Source organism: Macaca nemestrina, chromosome 1 (genome assembly GCF_043159975.1).
Source record: "Macaca nemestrina isolate mMacNem1 chromosome 1, mMacNem.hap1, whole genome shotgun sequence".
Lineage (NCBI taxonomy): Eukaryota > Metazoa > Chordata > Mammalia > Primates > Cercopithecidae > Macaca > Macaca nemestrina.
In genome coordinates, this window is record NC_092125.1 from 73993346 (window position 1) to 74016662 (window position 23317).

Consider the following 23317-nt stretch of genomic DNA (forward strand, 5'->3'; position numbering starts at 1 on the left):
GATCCTCTCATTGTCACTGACCTTTAAGAATTTGATTATTATATGCCTTGGAATAATCTTATTTTAATCAAATCTGTTCTTCTCTGACCTTTCTATATTTGGATATTTATCTATTTCTTACATTTTAGAAAGTTTTCTATTAGTCTTTCTTTTAAAAAGCTTTCTACCCTTTGCTGTTGTTCAACTTCCTCTTGAACACCAATAATTTCTAGATTTGGTCTTTTCAGGTAGTTTTCTATGTATCTTACAGGTGATCTTCACTTGTTTTCATTCTTTTATCCCCACCTCTGCGTATTTTCAAATAGCTTGTCTCAAGTTTGTTGATGCTTTCCTCTGATCTATTTTGCTATTGAGAGCCTCTAATGAATTTTTCACTTCAGCAGATGTATTTCTCAGATCCAAGATTTCCTTTTCATTTTTGAAACATTTTAATCTCTTTGTTAAATATTTTGTGAAATGTCTGAACTTATCTTATGTACTATCTTGGTAATCACTGAGTTTCCTTAAAACTGTTGTTTTGAATTCTTGGTCATAGAGTTCAATTATCACCATCTTGTTAGGATCAGTCACTGTTCTTTGCTTTTGTCAGCTTGAGGAGATCCTGCTTCCCTGTTTAAAGAAACAGGTCGTATGTCTACAAACACACCGTCATCCTGCATATTATCAAGGATATATATCTTTGAATTATTTTTAATTTCCTGAGTTTATTAAACATCAACTTTAGTACATTTTCTTTTGGAGCATCCTATCATATATTACTCTTCTCTCCATTTCTTATGCATGTATGTCTATGTTTTTGCATTGAAAGATTAGTTATTTATTGTAGTTTTCTCTGTCTGGCTTGCTTTGGTTTTTCTTAGATATGTTTGCAGAGATTTTTTGTAATTTTTCTGTTCATTTTCTTTCATTTTGTTTTTTAATTCCCTGGGTCACTGCCTCCTTTTTGGCACTAGATGGTGCCTCAGGTCCAGGTTTGCCTTGTCTCCAGTAAACTATCAGAATACCACCTTTCCCAAATAGGGGAGGTTCCAACGGGGATATCCTGGTAGCATGAGGAGGCTGGGTGAGGTTTGGTATCCAGGAAACCTGTGGAGCAAAACTACTAAAGTGTGGTGCTGCTGAACAGCCACTCTGATTTGGCATCTCCTTTTACTGAGTTACAGAGCAGAATTTCCAGGGCTGGTGATGGTAGTCCCATCTTCCCATGTTGTCTCTGGATGTCCTCACAGAGATAGATCCCTTTGAGCACTCCTGATGCTTCCTGTGGGTTGAGGCAGGTAAAGATCTCCTGCCAGGTAACCTAAGATGGTCGGGAAACTGTCCACTGCAGTCGCACTTTTCCAGTGCAGAAATCAAGGGTCAGAGAAATATTTTCCACAAGTGCAGTGTGGAATATATTGAGAGGATGGGCGTTGTGGATACGAAAGTCCAAATTTCTTACCATCTGCTTAGAGATTTTCACTTCTCTGTGACTGTGGGAACTGTCTTTTCCTCATATTTGAGTTCTGGGATATTGCTGTGATAATCTCAGTTATGCACATTTGTTTCTGTTTTTTGTGGAGAGGAGTGAAGCCAACTTGCTTCTACGTCATCATTTTGGAACTAGAAGTTCTTTACACATATTTTCCTACATGAATTCATCAAGTGTTCAGACATTCTAGTTGGAGTTATTTCTTTTTAATTATGTCATATTGTCAACAGAATTACTATTCTATTACTGTTACTACTACATACTATTGTGGCCACCCCCACAGTTGTCATCACTTTCTTCTTTATTTATTTTTAGAGATGGGATCTTGCTATATTACTCAGGCTGAACTCAAACTCCTGGGCTCAAGCAATCCTCCTGACTCAGCCTCCCAAGTAGTTAGAATTACGAGTGCATTTCACTCTCCCCGGATCTCATCACTTCCAATTGTCCCTTGAAGTACAAAATACCATTGAAGCTACAAAGGAGTGTAGGGAAAATAATTTACTAACACTTACTTTTATACAGATGAATATCAAAATGATGCAATCAGATCAAATTTTTATGAAGAGTCAGGGTTCACATTACTATTCTTTAAAATTTCATTCCAATATTTTCTCCCAATTTTTTCAAAACATTTTTGTTTGACCAGAGAAAAGAAATCTTCATTGACTCTAAGATATTAACCTAAATTGTTATGGATTAAATAGCTCTAGATTCTCTGATTATGTTTACACAGGCCTTTCTAATCAATATGGTCATTTTTGTCAATCATTTACGTAACACTCAAGTTCTCCAATATTATTTCAGATCATAGTTATCAAAAATGATCAGAACACTTAACAAAGACTAAATAAATGTAATATGACAAATTTGATTCTTTGCTTTCAAGTCAAGTCATTGAATATTTAATTATCCTACTGAGATGTTTATTATAAATTGCAGTAGGTAAAAAATAAAAATGCAAAACCCATGTTCTTTTAATAAAAAGGGACACACATTTCCCTTCCTTTTGTCCCTGGAGGAAAATGTGGTGAGGAGATCTTGGGACAGCTTGACAGGGAACTCTTAATTTTGGCAGTCTATATGAGCATAGAAAATAAAGCTTGCTTCTCAGAGAATTATGGTGGCAGAAATTAGCCAGAGCAGTTCTGCAATGAAAGGTTAAGCCTAGAATACCACAATATCAATCTATAGCATGGCATAGATGGATGAGTTTCTCAAGAACCAAGTGAATGCCTTGCAAGATGGCTAGGCTTGAGCTACCTTGAAGGTACATTGTCCAGGATAGTGGCCTTCTGGCATGAGGAGACTCCAGCAGGAAGAGTCTTTGGAATGTTCTGCTCTTTTGGCACCACAAGTGATCAGCTATAAAGGGAAACACTTGTGTGAGGGAATTTGGCTATTCAAAGATTCTCAGGAGGACCTCTCAAGGAAAACATACAATTGCTCAATAAAGCATCGCTTGGCAATGGAGAGCTGTGATTGTCAACCAGTGATGGCAGTGAAATAATAATATTGAGAGGGAACATATTTGGATAAAATGGAATAGAGAAGAAAGGGTAAAGGGAAGGAAAAGAGCAAGCTACAATTAGGCCTGAGCTTTAGAAATGATAGAAGCTTTGAAGTAGATGCGAGGCTAAAATTTTGATGGTGATGGAATGGACTTTTTAATACTTGATCATGAATCTTAATTATCAAAGTAAGACTCATAATTAAAAATAATTGGAAAGCCATAAGATGTTCCTGAGGGATATTTGAGAATTGAGGGAAGGATAGCCAAAACAGTTTAGTTAAGGCAGTAAGTAGCAGGTAAAAAGTAAAGGATATTTTTTTCTCTTTGTATCTAATTGTATTAAGACAGCTCCATAAAGTGGTTATATAAACTTAAACGATGAAAACATGAACAAGGGTGGTAGTGGTGGAAATGGAGAAGAGTAACATATATGAGAAGATGCTGCAAAAGAAAGTGTACTAAAATTGATGTTTAATAAACTCAGGGGATTAAAAATACTTCAAAGATATATGTCCTTGATAATATGCAGGACGGTGGTCCATTTGCAGAAGTGGGTGTTGGAAAAGATGATGAGTCAGATAAAAATTAACTTTTGAGGCTCATGGTTATGGAAGTGTTGGGTGAATATCATGACATAAAATCAATAGGCAAGTGGATATGTGGGATTAGAGTTTAAGGAGAAAACAGGGCCAGAGATCTTTGAGACATCAGTATGGCCTAAAATTGCAAGACTGTTTGAACTACCTGAGCAAGATAGGGAGTCTTTTTCCTGAGGACACCCAGAATTCATAAGTAGGTTTTTAATGGAACCACTAAAAACAAAACAAAACAATGAATGTTCAGAGAATCAGGGACAAAGTGGCAGTTGAGGGCTAAAGTGAATTAGGAGGAAGAACTGGATTTTGCTGAAAGGCACTCAAAGGCTACTTCAGCGGCCGAGTTGTTTCTGTGGGAGCTACAAGAGGTAAGGAAGTTAGGAGGAGTTTGGGAAGAAGAGGGAGGTAAGGAAATGAAAATAGTGATAGCAGAGCCACAAGAATAAGCCCAGTTTTCCCTTTTCTATATATTCTATCTATCCTGTTTACATTCTATATATTCTGACTCTATTCTATTAAGGTCTCCTTAAACAGAATGTGATAATCAGAACTCATGGCCATCAAATGAGTAGTATTTCCTAAAAGCCATGGTCCATAAGGCTATTGACTGGATCTGTACAAATTGTACTAAGTGTACTCCAAATTCTCTCTTTCAAGGTTCTACCCATATCCTTTAAAGATTTAAGCAGACAATTTTAGTCCATATTAAAAATAGTCTACAACTGCCCATATTGGTAAGCGAGTTGGGTATACAGGTGAAAAAAAGTGATTTGACATTCTGTACCCTTCAGCCAAACACTCTGCCTTCTAAAGCAACAAACAGAAATGTGGCTTTAATTTTTTCTTTTAATGTTAATAATTAAATTAAATTTAAAATATTAATTTTTTCTTTTAATTTTACAAAACTGTAAAATCATTACTTCAGTTGAAGCTATCATTCACTGAGAAAAGTTAGGCAGAAAAAATCAAGGATAGAAGAGATTCCCTGATATCTAATGTCATAGCATAAAAGTATATCATAGCATGCCTTACAAAATTTGGTGAGGAAAAAAGGAGAATCTTCTTTCTCCACAAGCTCTGACCTCTTGAGCCATACCTAACTCCACATTAAGTAATTTAAAAATATAGGGGGATGCTGGGTGCTGTGTGGCTCACATCTGTAATACCAGTAATTTGGGAGGCCAAGGCGGGAGGATGATTTGAACCCAAGAGTTCAAAAGACCAGCTTGGGCAACACAGTGAGACCCCATCTTTACAAAATAATTTTTAAAATATATTAGCTGGGTGTGGTGACATATGCCTATTGTCCTAGCTACTCAGGAGGCTGAGGTAGGATTTTTTGAGCCTGGAAGGTCAAGGCTGCAGTGAGCTTCACTCCAGCTTGGGTGACAGAACGAGATCCTGTCTCAACAACAACAACAAAGGAAAAAAATATACGGAGATTCATTAATGATGATAGTGGTTTAGCATTAATTTAGAGACATCTAACCTATGCTGCTATCAGAAAGATTTCTGGAAAGTTGGTGTGTAAAAATATCATTGATCTCATTCAGCATCTAGAAGCAAATCTTAAAACAATTATTTGTGAGTGCTACAAAGACCTTATACCTCACACTCCTCATCAATAACACATTCCCAAACTGATTTGGATGTGAAAACACTGCCATGGTTCCAATTAAAGACATTAAAATACATGATCTGAGTTGTCTCTCTACTTTCCCTTGAGCCATGCCTGGAAATGATGCATTTTGGAATACTAGCAGTAATGTAATAAAACATCTTTCTTATTTGTGTTATTTTCTTAGTTTATCCATTTATGGGGAATAAACAACTAAACTTCATAGTCAGCCCAGTACCCAGTGAAGCTGTCAGCTGCAGTGTTTGTCATATTTCAATCAAAGCCAGACCCAGCCCGTTATCTTCATCCAGCTCAGTCTCTACATTCTCGAGGACCAGAATTAATGAATTAGCTATTGATTAAATTCCACTCTAGCAAATCCACCAAGACAAATAAATGAACTACTCAGGGCACGTGTAGGCCATGGCCAGACATGTCCGGGCTATCGATCTGTAGTTAGTATTCTTTTGGGATATAGAAGGAGCTGATGATAATATGACAAGTATGGAAAATGCAGTGTAGAAACAGAGCTTGTTTCTGAAGCAGCAGCTTATAAAACTAGAAGGGTCCATTTGATCCTTCTATATTTGTGTGCTATGGCATCTTTGGTTTATATATAAGAGGAAAAACGTGCATAAGGGCTTGTACTGCTGAAGATGTAGTCAAAAACAAGGCATAAGTTAAGGCCAAAGACGAAGATGAGTCGGTATACTGCACACATATAATCAAACAGGCTGGTATGCTATCCGTATGTTATTGAAATATATGAAAGTTAAATTTTACTGACTTCTGAATTTCACCAAAAATAAACAAAGAATCTAATAAATTTATGGCTTCTTAGAAACCAAATCATTTTAAATGCTAGAGAAGTAGACCCCGTCTGCTGATGTTTTTCTGGAAGGATTTCGCATTTCATTTTGCATGTTGCTAATATAAAAGATTTTAAAAAACCAAAATAGAAACATAACTAACAAATATACATTGCCAGAAGTATAACAAAATTAAACAATATGCACACGGGAGGCTAACTGCTTTGGTGTTGGTATAATTTTGATTAATGGCTTGGCAGCCTATACTTGCTCATTAGAGTCTTGCCTTTGGAAAATGTTACTCTGCTACTATGGATCATTTTAAGAAAGGAAAGATTTTACATGCCAATATTTGGTTATGAACGATTTATATCAAGTTTTTGTTAGGCTTCTGACGGGGGGCGGGGAGGGGAAGGAAAGCTGCCAAAGGCATTGGAAGAAAGAAAACTGTGGTGGAAGGGGACTTCCCATGCAGGCCAATATGGAATAAGCCCATTAAAGCTTCTCTCTCCCACTGATTACTACTCAAAATCTGCACAAATTATGAAAAGTAATTATCTGAGGACTCCGAAAAGTTAACAATTGCAGGCTGATCAGGAGGGGAGCCAAAACTTTAAGAATGAATGTTACGGCCGGGCCGGGAGTAGGGGCTCACGCCTGTAATCCCAGCACTTTGGGAGGCCGAGGCAGGTGGATCACGAGATGAGGAGATTGAGACCATCCTGGCTAACATGGTGAAACCCCGTCTCTACTAAAAATACGAAAAAATTAGCCAGGCGTGGTGGCGGGCACCTGTAATCCCAGCTACTCGGGAGGCTGAGGCAGAAGAATGGCATGAACCCAGGAGGCGGAGCTTGCAGTGAGCCAAGATCGTGCCATTGCACTCCAGCCTGGGCAACAGAGCAAGGCTCCATCTCAAAAAAATAATAATAGTAATAAAAAAAAATAAACAAATAAAAATTAAAAATTAAAAAAAAAAAAAGAGAATGAATGTTACAGGATGAGTTTCCCATTTTTTCTCCCCCTCCTTTACTTCCCATCTTTTAACCCAAGGGCCCTACCAGTGTGAAACTGTGAACTAAGCAAGCAAAACCCTAGAGAAAGTAAGTTTTTTTCCAGCTAGAGTATCTACAACAAAAAAAGCCTTGCAAGCCAGAGAGTGTAGGCAAAACTCCCATTTTTGTTTTGTTTTGTTTTGTTTTCTCTTCTTTGTTCTGGGCCCTGCTCTAAGAATGATTAGAGTCAAGGAGCCGCACTGCAGCAGCTGTGGCCAAATTGGAATCTAAAGCCCCAAGGGGGAAAAAAATCTTTCAGTCCAGAGAAATCAAGAAATGGGGCCTCTATAGTCCAAAGAATGTGGGAGAAGTCCTTGTTATTTTTTTTTTCTCTAATTCCTCCTACCTCATTGCTTAAGAACAACTCTAGTTATGCAAACCGGGAGGCAGGCTGGGAGGCAAACATTTCAAAAGAAATCATATCATTCTAGCCAAAAATCCAGGAAGGGAAGTCCAAAGGAGCTGGAATGATGGGGGACATTTCAGAGAGAAGAAAGCTAGAAGTTAATTTTATGAATGAACCAACACAAGTCCTGACTGAACTCTAAGCTTCACATTTATGGTTGCCTCACACACACAGACTATGCAAGCAGCACAGTGAGGACTTCGAGATCTGAACTATTACATAATTCCGCAGCCAAATTCCAAATTAGCCATTGTGCAGACACAGAGTAGTAAAGCAAAGTTCATAGCTTTGCTATGTTACTTTATGAAAAAATAGGAACTGACTGTAGTCACTGGCAAAGGAAAACAGAATTTGGAGTCTGAAGCTAACCAGTTGGTAATCTGCTGAAAAAAGTAAACAAGAACTCTAACTTTCTTCAAAGGATTTTAACAGGAGTCAGATTTTTATAACCTAATATTCAAAATGTGAAGAAATCAGTCTAAAAATCACCCAGAATTACACTAAGCAATCGAAAGCTGGAGTGACTATATTAATATTAAACAAAATAAACTTAAGAACAAGGAAATTATCAGGAAGTAAAAGGGCTTATCACATAATGATAAAAGGGCCAGTTTATCAAGACATAACAATCCTAAACATGTATGCACTTAATAGCAAAACGTCAGAATACATGAAAGAAAGACTAATAGATCTGAAGAAGAAATAGATAAACCCACAGTTATATTTGGAGACTTCAACACTATTCTCACAATAACTGATAAAACAAGGAGGCAGAAATTCAGTAAGTATATAGATGATCTGAACACCACTATCATTCAACTTGAACTAATTGACATTTACAAAACCCTCTATCTGACAATAGCAGACTGTACCTTCTCCTAAAGTGCATATACATTCACTAAGATAGGTAATATTCCGAGCCCTGAAAAAACTGTAACTAATTTAAAAGAACTGAAATTCTAAAATTACTTTCCTAGATCATAATCAAATTAAACTGGAAACCCAGATAGAAACATATCTGAAAAATCCCAAATACCTGGAAAATAAACAATCCCCTTGTAAATAATCCATGGGTTAAAGAAGTCTCAAGAGAAATTAAAATATGTTTTGAACAAATGAAATGAAATGCAACATTTCAAAATTTGTGAGCTTTACACTGAAGCAGGATGGAGAGGGAAAAAGAAAGGTCTCAAATCAATAATGAAAGTTTTCATCTTTAAGAAACTAGAGAAGGAATAGCAAAGCAAAAGGGAAAAAAATAGAGAGCAGAAATCACCGAAATGGAAAATAGAAAATAATATAGATGATATAGAAAATAAATAAAACCAAAAATGCTTCTTTGAAAAGATCTACAAAATTGATAAACCTCTAGGCTGACTAGAAAAACAGACGGCACTTACTGCCAATATCAGAAATGAAAGAGTGTAAATCAGTTCCAACAAATTGTTGTTTGCAGTACAAACATACTACAAACAACTTCCTGCTTATAAATTTGACAAATTTGATTAAATTAACTAATTTTCTGCACCCACAAGATGACAAAACTCACTGGAGAATAAATCGCCAAAATATCATACGTTATTAAGGGAACTGAATTCTGAGTTAAAAAACCTTCCATCAAAGAAAAACTCCAGGCAAATATGGGTTTCACCAGTGAATTGTACCAAGATTTAAGAAATAATAACATTTTTATACAATCTCTTCCACAAAACAGAAAAGAAGGAAATGCTTCCCAAGTTAGTATGAGAGCAGAAATTACCATGATACCCAATCCAGGCAAAGGTATTACAAGAAAATCAAACACAGCCCAATATATTTTATGAACACAGATGAACATTTTCTACAAGATAATAGTATATTGCATCCCCCAATATATAAAGAAGAAAATATAACACAACCAAATTGTGGTTATCCAGAGAATACAGGCTAGTTCAATAATTTAAAATCAGTAAATATAATTGATTATAGTACAAATTTAAAATGTCAAAAAAGCGTTTGACAAAATTCCATGTCAATTTATAACAAAAACTGTCAGCAAATTAAAAGGTAAGTTCTTCAACCTGATAAAAGGCATTGCCAAAAATTTCATACATAACATCACATCTAAGGGTAAAATACTGAAAGTTTTCTTTCAAAGATTGGGAACAAATCAAGGATGTGCTCTTATTACATTATTAAACTATCCAGTGCAATAAGGCAGGAAAAAGAAATAAAAGACATACTGATTGGAAAGGAAAAAAATAAACAGTTTCTCTTTGCAGAAGATCTATATAGACTAGGGAATTACAAAAAACTCTTAAGACTTATAAGGAGTCTAGCAAGGTTGCTGGATGTAAGCTCACTATTCCAAAATTAATTGTGTTTCTACACACTGGAAACTAACAATTGGATTTAAATTTGTTCTAAAGAAACATTAATAATGGCACCCCCCTAAATAAATAATTAGGTATAAATTTAATAAAATATGTTCAGTATTTGCATACTGGATTATACAAAACACTGATAAAATAAAGGAGAGAGGATGCAAATAAATGAGCAACAGTGTGTTCACGAACCAGAACATTTGATATTGTTAAGATGTCAATTCTCTACCAATTGATCCACAAATTCAATGCAATTCTAATCAAAATCACATGTTTTATAGATATCAATGACCTGTTTCTGAAATGTATATGGACAGGCAAAGTAGTGAGAAAGGCCAAAATGATTTTTATAAAGGTCAAAGTTGGAGGACTAATACAATGTGATTTGACAGCTTACTGTAGAGCTACAGTAATCAAGATTGTGCGATATTGGTATAGGCATACATATTGATAAACTGAACTTAAAAGAGTCCAAAACTGGCCTACAGAACATGTTTAAATTGATTTTTGACAAAAATCTAAAAATATTGGATAAAGAAAAGATAATCTTTCCAAAAATTTTGCTGAAACTATTAAATACTTACATGCCAAAAAATTAACCTTGACCCATGCCTCAGTGTGTACAAAAATTAATACAAAACCAATCGTAGATATAAATTCAACATGTAAACATATAAATGTTTTAGGAAATAGACAAGAGAAAGTCTCTGTGACCTTGACTCAGGTAGAGTTCTTAGATAAAATACCAGATGCACAAACCATAAAGGAAAAAGTAACAAATCTAACTCTTGAAATTTAAAACTCTTTCTCTTAAAAACACACAAATAATATAATTGAAGACAAATCATAGGGTAGAGAAAAAATATTCGTAAATCACATATGTGACAAAAAACTCAAATCCAAAATATATTTTAAAAATTCTCAAAACTCAGAAAATAAGAAAACAAAGAATCTAATTAACAAATTAGCAAAAAATTTGGAGATGCCATGTCCCAGAGTAAACAAATGCCAAAGTGCATGCAAAAAACAATTGCAAAGCTTATCGGTATCATTAGTCATCAGGGAAAATGTAACTTAAGCCCATAATAACACACAACTAAACATCTATTAAATGACTATTTAAAAAATAAGAGGAAAACACCTCATATTATCTCAAGTTCTAGAAAAATGAAGAGCAACTTGAACTCTCATACAATGCTAGTAGGAATGAAAGACGTTACAGTCACTTTGTAAATCAGTCTAGCAGTTTCTTTATGACTCAGCCATCCAACTCCTGGGTATTTGCCCAAATGAAATGAAAATATATATTTACACAAAAACCTGTATTTAGATGTTTTATAGCAACTTTAATCTTGGTCACGGAGAACTGAAAACTATCCAAACTGTGCACGAACTGTAGAACTTTCACATAATGTAAACTTAGCAACAAAAACTGACAACTACTAGTATGTATACAACTACTAGTACGTATACAATAAGATGGACAAATCTTAAATGCATTATGCTAAGTAAAAGAAGCCCTTTGAATGGCTACATATTATATGACCCTTTTACATGACAACATGGAAAAGGCAGAATTATATAGACCAAAACATGGTAGTGTTTGCTTAGTTTTAGGAAGGGTAGAAGAGGGGTTAGCAATAAAGGAGCCCGACATCATGATGCTGTTTTATATCTTGATTGTGGTAGTGTCTGTTCTTCCTGGTAGCTCTTTGGATGGGCTTTTTAAACATGGTACTCTGCAATTTCCTGATAATATCCCTTTATATGTAATCATATTTTAGTCATATTGTTGGTATTCGGGGAATCTTTTGATCTGCACAATAGTACATTGGTTCTGGGATATTTTCTTGTCTTTTTTTAATTTTCTCCCTCTTTTCCTTTGATTCTCTGTCGAAGCTCTTATTATTCAAATATTAGACTTCCTAGATGCTTTCTATTATTTTTTTTCTTTCTCTCTCTCTTAAATCTTTGTGTTTCATTGCACTTTCAAAGACATTCCCTTGAACTTTCTTCGAAAGTTTCAATTCAGCTTTTCACTCTTTTAATTTCCATGAGGTTTTATCCACTTTTTTTTTTTTAATATGCTCCTTCCGTTTTATGGTTAGAGAATCTTCTTTTATCTGTCTGAGGTTATAATTTTTTTTCCTCACCTGCAATGTCTCTGAATCTATTGTATCATGTCTTTTGTTTATTTTGGTCCCCTTTTTATATTTAAGAGCGTTGCACCAAAAAAAAAAAAAAAAAAAAAAAAAAAAGAAAGGCTGACTAAAAGCTTTATAGGTAGGTGACCCTTGTTGATTGGCATACTTCCCTATCGCGTGACCAGGGAGCAAGTTGTTTTCACTGTTAGGGATCCCTATATGCTATTGTCTGGAGGTATTTTATTTGGATTATTCATTTTTTTCTAGAAAAGAATGTTCAGTTTCCTATCTGGAGGTGTTTATGACTTGGCTACTTGCTCCTGAGGACAGAAGTGGGAAAATTAGCCAAAAATTGCACTATTCAGGTTGTGGTCTCACTTTATCACTGTTTTTACTTCTGCATCTCATCTCAGCTCCCCTGTGCCTAGTAGCCCTCAGTTTCTCCAGAGAATAAATGTCTAATCTCCTAGTCGGTGGACTTTGTCATGTGGAGGAAGAGAAATAGACCCCTGGATGCACAGCAAAGAGGCAAGAGACCTGGGATTCCAAACACTTCTTTGTTAACAGTTGTGTCTTGCTCTACGATTTCAGCTTTAAACCTTACCCTCCCTCCTCCTCTTTATATCCTTAAAACTTCTAAGTGCCCAGCCTCTCCAGTTCTCTGTGGAAAAAACCGTTTGTTTCCTGTCATTATTCTCTTTCGTCAACCAATATTTTGGTTGTAAATTTCTCCACTGTATTAAATCATTTGCCTCTTTCTGACAAATATTGCTTACAAAATCATGTTGCAATCTCTTTTCTGTTGTTGTCTCCTCTCTCACTTTCCTTGTTCTTGTTGTATAATACTCTCTTTAATGTTTTTGCCATCAATTTAATGTATTTGGATACAAGCAGCTTTTAATAGCAACTAAAAATATTTGTCCTGTTATTATGTGTAATAATCTTCTTTAAGGAAAAAAAAATCATAGAGACACAGTCACATTTGTTCCATTTCTTATAAAGCTTAGGTATTATTTTTAGTTATAAATAAATATGTATTATGAGGCATATTCTGTTAGGTCATTCACATGGGCTTGAGTCATGGGGATGCCAGTAGACAAGAATTTGAAAACATCCACCCACCTAACTATAATTCTTTCTTGAGCTTTTCAAGACTGAACTCAAATGTCACATCTTCCATGATGCCTTCACTGACAATTCTGGGTAAAGTTTGCTATTTTTCTGTTTATGTTCTTCTTGCACATCATAAACCTCATATTATAGTGTTTTTCACATTGTTCTATAAACATTTATTTAGGGGAGTATCTTCCACAGTATACTGGAACTTTGCAAATTTAGAATCATGTCTTATGCTCTTTTGTATTACTTTTGCCTTCTATATTATTATGGCCACAGATGTGTTTGCTAAAAGAATAAAGGTCTCTAATGCCCATTTATGTGACTATTTCCTTCCTGCATAGTAGACAATACTGTGAATAGGTTGAGAGATATCTGCTGGGGGGATTATAAACTAATTAGTATGTCAAAAATTAGATCATTATCTATCACGTGTTTGAGAGAAGATATACTCAAGGAGACAAGATATGATTATTGCCAAGAACAGCTAACAGTCCTGTTAGTTGGGTTTTTCTAATTATTTTAACCATCGGTTGCCAAAACCAGTGCTATTTTTTTTTAACCGATTTAAGATCTGGAAATTTCAACATGCCATAGAGGAATCCTTCAGAATTGAAACATTAATAATAGACTGATTATTTCAGTGTGTGTGTGTTTGTGTGTGTGTGTGTTGTTTGTATGTATAGGTGAGGGTGATTCATTTGGCTTAAGCAAAAAGTATAATGTGAAAGCACTAAGATTTCTTTTCCCAGCCTCAAGTTGATACAAACAGATGAACAATTTACTATCTTATTTTCAGCTTTGGAAACAACACCAAATATTATTATTATTGTTGTTACTAATTATGAATTATAAAGAGACTCGCTTTCAAACTATGGTCATTTCTCAGCAACAAAAGAATAAAGAAAAATAAAGTGATTCTACAAAGAAGCTGACAAAATTGATAATGGTTATCTAAACATTATCTGCCCTATTAATTTTACAGATTTCTATCTTTAGGGCACTCTGATGTATATAAATCAGTTTTTTTTTTTAACCAAAAAGATTAAGTTAGAAGGTAGTCATTACAATTAAGCGTGTATTATGCTTTGCAAAAGGATTCACTAAAGGACACATTCAAATAAGGAGACATGTATTTCCAGTATTTGTTTACAGGTTACTAAATAAAAAATCTGAGGCTGGGCAATCAGGGAAATTAAAGGTTAAATGTCATTGGAAGTCCAGTGAAGATTAACATCTGTGAAATAATATCAAAAATTTGATTTACACACATAGTTGTAAGAACCCATTAAATGAGATTGTCATGGCTGAGAGGATACCTTTGGTTTTTATTTTCATTTCTTCTGATCAGAGTTCCTTAGATTAACTGACACAAAATTTTTTACCTTGAAGTGATGCCACGAATTGTGGGTGTTGGTATATCACTTGGAGTATCTTCCACAGTGGTGATTTGCGTTCCATTGCTTTTCACGCAGGCATATATTGTGCAGACTTCAACCTGCAAACATTAGTTTAGAAAAAAATAAATGCAACTATTTTTGAAATACGTACTAACAATAGTCTGAATCCCACCTTCCCTCATTTCACATGAATCTCTCATAGTTCTCTATAAAATCTTGAGGTTAAATCAATATTCATTTTTGATGTTAACTGACTCCAAAGGAATGAACTCAGAGGAGGGTACAGAAGTGGGATCAAGACAATTGATTTAGTGATGGGAATGGTGATGTTTACTCTCTGGTTTCAACTATTCAGAAAGAGAAAGATACATTAATCTACTCAGAGCATAGTCAAGGAATGGAAGATGTCCAAGTGACAGTTTGCAAACATAATAGGTTATCACTGCTTACTGTTCTCTAAATCTATAACTAAGTAGTGTAATGATGATATCTTCTGGAAGTCTTGACACTGTAAAACAAATAGCCTAAATGCTAATGTCTAGTGGAAGAAAAATGAGGCCTAGAGAAGCCTTCCAATATGGCTGAGGTATTTTATATCCATTTATTCCAGATGCAATTGTATTTTTACCTTAATCACAGCGGAAAATCATCATTCATCCCTTTAATTCTGCCACCTAATCTGAATAAAAACTGAGGAGAGTGGAATAACTGAAGATTAGAAATGGGGTTCATCAAGCATTAGTAACACAAAAGGAACGCATTAACCAAGAGGGAAGGGAGAGAAATGAATATACAAAAGATTGGAAACATCTACAAATCAATATTATTTTGCTCTCAATTAAAGGATAAACCTAAGAGGAACTGTACTTTATACAGTGCTAATTTACTTTGAGTATCTAATACATAAATGGAGAAGGCAAGCTAGGTGCTAATGAATCTTAAACACTAATTCTGAGCTTCTATGTGAAACAATTATCTGATTGTTCCTTTGATGGTTGAAGAAAGGCAAATGGGATTCTTGTATTTAGTAGATATGCTATTTTATTACTAGTGTACCTAAATGTTAGTTGAGGGATATGTTCATAATGCTGTATGAGTTGTGTTACTTGTTGATGCCATATTGTCTTTTGAGGTATTAATAGTGGATATTTAAAAACTATCAAGGGTGTACATTCTAAGCATGTACAATTAACTCTGAAATAAAGGCAGATGAACTTAAAATATAATGCTGTAATATAATTAATGAAAATGAACTTTATACATATTGGAAAAAATTGATTCTATGATACATAATGAAGTAACTCAGAATCAATTCAACTGAATCTATTATGTATCTAATATGTGCCAAATATTATAATGGAAATAAGCACAAATAATTGTATTGATTCCTCATAACTCCATTTAAACAAATTTGCAGAGAAGAAAGGGAATATGGTCAAGCTGGTAAGATTTAGGATATCTGAGTTGCTCTCCACTGTACCCTATTGGCTTCTCATCTAAATGTTAACATAACTTTAAGCTCTAAACTACTTAGGTATATTCAAATATTTCTCCAGAAAACATTTCGTTTGATTCATTGGTCAAAGGAAAATGACCAATGGCTACTGGTAGTAGCCAGATGATTATATATGTTTTAACCTCAAATGTTAGAGAAATGTGCCAATATTTTTAAATTTTTACTAATGTTAACATTCCAAGTCTCCATTTTGGGACCCATTTCTAGTGCTATAACTATATTGTATAACATGTGAATGAAACACAAATATAAAGCTTACTATATTTATATTGAAAAGAGATAAAACTGAATAAAAATGAAATGATTATTTATTTGTAAAGGGGACATATAAAGGGATTATTCAAAAAGTAGATATTTGGCTGGGTGAAGTGGCTTACACCTGTAATCCCAGCACTTTGGAAAGCTGAGGCAGGTGGATCACCTGAGGTCAGGAGTTTGAGACCAGCCTGGTCAACATGGTGAAACCCTGTCTCTACTAAAAATACACACAAAAAATAACCTGGTGTGGTGGTGGGCACCTGGAATCCCAGGTACTTGGGAGGCTGAGGCATGAGAATTGCTTGATTCCATGAGGCAGAGGTTGCAGTGAGCTGAGATCATGCCAATGCACTTCAACCTGGGTGACAAGAGTGAGACTGTCTCAGAAAAAACAAAAGTAGATACTTGGGTGTGTTATGTGCTTTAAAATCAATAGCTATTTTACAGATGGGCTTAGCATAGAAAGCCTTAATTCTAAAGTATTAGGCATTCCAATTAAATGCTTATTTTAAATGAAACCAAATCACCTTTGACATCATAATGAAAATCACTGAAATTTGATGTTCAAATTTTCAGAAATGCAATAGCTATATCAAGTACAGTATTCTTGGACTGCAAAAAGCTTCACAAAAAATATAGTAATCTGGAATAACAATATCTTAGTCACTAATAAAAAAATTCTATTATTGGATTCTACTTTGGTCTTTTGCATCTTCATCTGTTTCCACTCTCTTCAGGCTACCAGAAGAGGAAGCTTTATACCTAGTGGTTTGAGTTATTTATACCTGACTCAAACCAGTAGTGGTATAAATAAAGCCTTCCCCATAGAATAGGCCTTAAACACTTTTAAACGTTAACTCTTAATCCAGAGTTAGAGAGCTGAGCTGCACATGCATGCACAGCACACAATGTTCTCACTTCTAGGTTGTATTTCAAGTCTTTATAAAGCAAATGAATAAGGTGTCTTTTGAAAAATGAGCTTTCTCGAACAGGGGTCAAAAGAAGACAATACAGCAAATCCTACATCACATTCCTGTGTTAGCCTTTTTTATATAGCTATATTTCTAATTTATTTGGAGCTTGATTTCTGTTTTATAATTTGGCCTATGGCCTACCTGCATACATGGACTCACTGTAAGAATCATGAACATAAACATCAGTCCACATATTCCATGCTAAGACATCTCAGGTAGGTTATGGGAATCATGGTGTGCAATGAAAACAAACCACTGCTTAAGAAAATCAGAGAGGACACAAACAAATGGAAAAACATTCCACGCCCATGGATAGGAAGAATAAATGTCATGAAAAGGGCCATATTGCCAAAGTAATTAACAGATTCAGTGATATTCCCATTAAACTACCATTGACATTCTTCACGAAATTGGAAAAAACTACTTTAAAGTTCATATGGAACCAAAATGAGCCTGTATAGCCACAACAATCATAAGTAAAAAGAACAAGTCTGGAGGCATCACACTACCTGACTTTAGACTATACTACAAGGCCACAGTAACCAAAACAGCATGGTACTGATACAAAAACAGACAAATGGACCAAGGGAACAGAATAGAGACCTCAGAAAGAAGACTGTGCATCTACCACTATCTGATCTTCAACAAAACTGACAAAAACAAGCAGTGGGGAAAGGATTTCCTATTTAATAAATGGTACTGGAAAAACTGGCTAGCCATATGCAGAAAATTGAAACTGGGCACCTTCCTTACATCTTATACAGAAAGTAACTCAAGATGGATTAAAGACTTAAATGTAAAGCCCAAAACTATAAAAATCCTAGAAGAAAACCTAGGCAATACCATTCAGGACATAGACACAGGCAAATATTTCATGACAAAAATGTCAAAAACAATTATGATAAAAGCAAAAATTGACAAATGGAATCTAATTAAACTAGAGAGCTTCTGCACAGCAAAAGAAACTATCATGAGAGTGAACAGGCAACCTACAGAATGGGAGAAAATTTTTGCAATCTATACATCTGACAAAGGTTTAATATCTAGAATCTATAAGAAACTTAAACAAATTTGCAAGAAAAAAAAAACCCATTTAAAAAAGTAGGTAAAGGACATGAACAGACACTTCTCCAAAGAAGAATTTATGTGGCCAACAAGCATACGAAAAAGAGCTCAACATCACTGATGATTAGAGAAATGCACAGCAAAACCACAATGAGATACCATTTCATGCCACTCAGAATGGTGATTATTAAAAACTCAAGAAACAACAGATGCTGGTGAAGCTGTGGAGAAATAGAAAGACTTTTACACTGTTGGTGGGAATGTAAATTAGTTCAACTATTGTGAAAGACAGTGTGGTGAGTTCTCAAAGACCTAGGGCCAGAAATACTATTAGACCCAGCCATCCCATTACTGGGTATATACCCAAAGAAATATAAATCATTCTATTATAAAGATACATGCATGCATATGTTCATTGCAGCACTATGCAGAATAGCAATGACATGGAATCAATCCAAATGCCCATCAATTATAGACTGAATAAAGAAAATGTGGTACATGTACACCATGGAATACCATGCAGCCATAAAAAGGAATGAGATCATGTCCTTTGCCGGGACATGGATGGAGCTGGAAGCCATTATCCTCAGCAAACTAACACAGGAACAGAAAAGCAAACATCACATGTTCTCACTTACAAGTAGGAGCTGTACACCGAGAACACATGGACACAGGGAAGGGAACACCACACACTGGGGCCTGTTGTGGGGGCATCAGGGGAGGGAGAACATCACAATAAATAGCTAATAATGCATGTGGAACTTAATATCTGGTAGATGGGTTGATAGGTGCAGCACACCACCATGGCATATGTTTACCTATGTAACAAATCTACAAGTCCTGAACGTGTATCCCGGAACTTAAAATAAAATACATTTAAATAAAAAAAAGAAAAATAATTAATGTACCTTTCCCCTTTATTCAAAGATATTTTTATTTGGTTTTCTTAGGAAGCTAGGTCTATGAGTCACAGTAGGGGAGACTAAAGTGTTGGTTGTAGCCAGATGATTATGTATGTCTTAACCTCAAATGTCAGGAAAAGGAGATGGAAACCTGAATGAGGTAGTACTACTAAATAGATAGAACCAATAAAAAGTTTCTGTGCTTAGTATCTTCTGAAAATTATCTTATGAAGCTCTTAAGAATTTTAGAAGTAGCATAGTTCATTAAAAAAATTAGTAAATTGCAAGCTTTCTCTAAACCTTGGGTTTCTGAAATACTCTGATTTTTTTTTTCCATCACTCATTTGCACATTTAGCCTTGCTACCTTTTATGTCTTGGTACTCCAACAAGATTTCCAATTCCGTGAAGATAAGTTCCTTGTTTTATATGCCTTAGTATTCCCTATATTTTTTCTACCTTTAAGGCCAGTAGCCCCTGAAGAAGCCTATGAATTTGACTTCAAGTGATCAGTGCACTTTCTAAAATTGTGTGTTAAATTTTGTCATACAAGTGCATAAATATTTTTCTAAGGCAGAGTACACTGACTTCATAAGATTCTTAAAGAAGTCCAACGGCAAAAATTTTAACCATAATTACTCTCACATATGCGGAGAACATTGAACAGTTTTTGAGTGATGAATAAATATATTTATTTCATCTTCAGATAAAAACTTTTAATATTTTTTGTCTGCTATATTTTTTATTTATGTCTTCCTGTTGCATTCAGAATCACAGAATGCTAGAGGTGGCTAGAATGTGTTAAGTCATCTAGTCCATTGCCCTTACAAAAGAGGAATTTGAAACCAAGTGAAGTTTCATAACTTCTCTGGAGATATTAAATTAGTAAATAGGAGAAATGGGAAGAGAAAAAAAATCTCCACATTTATAAACTGATTCTGATTTTGATTTCAGTAAAAGATCCAGGGAAAAGGTAAACTGCTCAGCAAGATTTATTTAGAATACATGATTAGCTTCATTTTGCCAGTGAGAATTTCATCACCATCCTCATCACCATCGTTTTCTGTATTATCATTATCTTCTCTCCAGAGACTCACATGTTTGCCTACAGCACACAGATTTAATTCTGATCAATTTCCCTTCTCTCTTTTCCCTTCCCCACCAAAGAAATAATCTGTAACCAAGACAGAAGATATCCACTTGAAGACATAGCCTGGCACGTTTTATTTAACATATCCATAAGCCTAACCATCAAAAAGCAATATTCTAACCTGAATGTCATAGACAGTGAAGGGAGATAGGTCTCTCAGAATAAACGACCCAGGCATATTCATTCCAGTCTTGTAGAGCTTATTATTTACATAGATAGAATACTCAGTGACAACACCATTTGGGTTTGAAGGAGATGTCCAGATGACACGTACAGCTGTACTGTTGATGATGACAACCTCTGGAGGAAGCATGCCCTGAGGCTCTAGAATTAAAGGAAGAAACTGAATAAACTCCAGCTGTCTCTGAAAAAGCACATGTTAAGCTAAATGCAGATTAGTATTTAGGTTTAGCAAAGGGTTCGTTGCTTATCTGCTTTTCGCTGATGAAGTTATCACAGTCTGTAGTCCTCTGTAAATTGGCTTATTATACTCTCAGTTAGAAACCATAAGAATTGGTGGTAAAATGCTTTATACCACCAGCATAGTGCTAATCTTCAATACTATGTGACCAGCGGGATATGATAATAAATTATTCACCCATCTGCACCACTAACACATATCTATTTTTTGTCTTTTTTCCGTGCCTTCACTCTATACCTTCAAGGTGCAGGGGAGGGAGGGAAGGAAATAAAATTTGCTCCTTAAGCAAAAAATAAAATTCAAATACAATGAGGCTGGTGGAACGTGAAAAATAATTTGATGTTACTAGCTTGTAACTCAAGCAATATGAAGCAATAATGCAATATTGTCATTATGTAAATGGTTTTGAATGTTGATTATCATAGGTAATGATGAAATCTAACATAAGAAAAAAATCTTGCTTAGCGTTAAATTACATAATTATTCAAGCATGTCAGAAATAACTATGCAAAGACCTATTTTTATCATAAGAACCCATCTTAACTAGTTGAAGAATTGTCCTTGTGATCTACCCTATTTTATAAACAAAAGGTGCCGACCTTTGGCACCACAAAGGGAAATGGGTTCCACACTTAAAGAGCTCTGCTAATGACCTGGAACACTTGCTTGGGAGGTAATGATATTATAATGTTTATAATGAGACTTTATAAAGCCAAAAAGATTAGAAAGACCATTCCAAACACATTTCAGATTCACAAGTTGCTTCCCTTGCTTCCTCCCCCTTGCTAACTGGCTTAGAAATGAGTCATAGGCAATTTTTCTCAGGGGCTGAACTTCCACCTACCATTTCTGGTGACTCAGGGAGGGCTCTCACTGTGTTTGGCTGTCGTTTTGAAAAACATACTGCTTCTGAGGGCAAATCTTAAAAAAAATGTTTCTAAATGTCACCATTTATTGATGTGAACTCAGCTCTAAAATAAGTATACACTGAAAAGAACAGGAACAAACTGGGCTGATATCTCATTATTAGAGCTTGTGCTTCTGTCTCAATGGGACTGCTTATTGATCTGCTACTGACGACAGTGAGCACTTAAGTATTTCAGCCCCCACCCGCCTCCCTCCTACACCGGAAATTTTATAATGGAGGGATGACTGATCTCAACCCCAGCAAGAATCAATCAATTTCACTCACATCTCTGAAGCAAATATCCTTTAGAATCTGGACTCACCCCCATCGCAAGTGGTTGCGTGAAGTCCTGCACTGTTGATGCTGTGGACTCCATTGAAGACAGAGATAAAGATCCAATACTCTGTGTTTGGCTTTAGGTGGCCAATGACATGAGAGTTTACATCTGGCAAGATTTTTAGAGAGTCGTTTGAGGTAGCAGAACTCCAAACAAGTGTGTAAAATTCAACTTCACCTTGTAGGTCTTGAATAGCTGTCAACAATAAATTCAGGACACAGTGAATGTAGCTGAGGGTTTCAGGGGAAAAAAAAATTCTATCATTAGCTTTCTAGAATGAGAAAAAAAGAAGCTTAGAGAGCCTTGTTTTGGAAATGTTAAAAAAGCTTATGGGATCTCCTTTTTGGTGGTGCTAGTGGTGAGAGTTTTTACTTTATTTATTTAGTTTTGAGACAGTCTCGCTCTGTCACCCAGGTTGGAGTGCAGTGGTGCAATCTTGGCTCATGGCAGCCTTGACGTCTTGGGCTCAAATGATCCTCCTGCTTCAGCCTTCCAAGTAGCTGGGATTACAGGCTCAGGCCATCACACTAGTTAATTTTTATCAGTTTTTTTGTAGACACAGGGTCTTGCTATGTTTCCCAGACTGGTCTCAAACTTCTGGCTTCAAGTGATTCTCCCACTTCAGCCTCCCAAAGTGTTGGGATTACAGGTATGAACAACCGCACCTGGATAGTTTTTGTTTTTTAATAATTTGCATTTTTGCCCAATCCCATAATTAATTGCAGTCTTATATAGGAATATGAGTCTTTTAAAAAATCGCATTAACTTTTTAATTTCCTTTAAATATTTTAATTTTGCAACTTATAATTATTCAATGAATCATCAGAACTTTGATATAACACTTATGAAAGGGAACTAAGACGAAAACAAAAGTATACAATACGTGGAACAACTTCCGCTCATAAGTAACATAATCCTAGAGAGAAGACTAGGCTAATACAAATAAAGGCATTTCCTGACACAGATCCTAGACACAATTTTTTAACTTGCTAACAACATTTGCTAAATGATACCTAGAAGGATGCTTAGATAGATATCCTTTATGAACACTGTCAATGTAACAGGGCTACATAGCATGCTCCCCTTAAGGACTGGCTCAGGATAATACTTAAATTTTTATCAGGGCTCTCATCCTTCTCTTCTAGTCCAATGTGTTTCTGTAATGTAGACAAGCCTTTAAAAGATACGAAAATCAATCACTAACTGTCTTGCAAATATAACTCATCAATTCTTCAACGCTTATCCTTTCAAAGACCAGTCTATTATTTTGTCTCCTCTTTCTCTCAATTTATCCATTC

At 35.3% G+C, this 23317-nt stretch overlaps 1 protein-coding gene across 1 annotated transcript in view; it reads right to left on the reverse strand.

The window, feature by feature from the left end:
* The window catches only part of LOC105493520 (usherin), a 789359-nt gene that overhangs the window by 203383 nt on the left and 562659 nt on the right, over window positions 1-23317 (reverse strand). Inside the window, exons 44-46 of the mRNA XM_024796490.2 lie at window positions 22005-22214; window positions 20476-20678; window positions 14477-14589 (exon numbers count right to left, since the gene is read on the reverse strand). Coding sequence (XP_024652258.2) covers window positions 14477-14589; window positions 20476-20678; window positions 22005-22214 — 526 coding nt within the window. The remainder of the gene's footprint in view (window positions 1-14476; window positions 14590-20475; window positions 20679-22004; window positions 22215-23317) is intronic.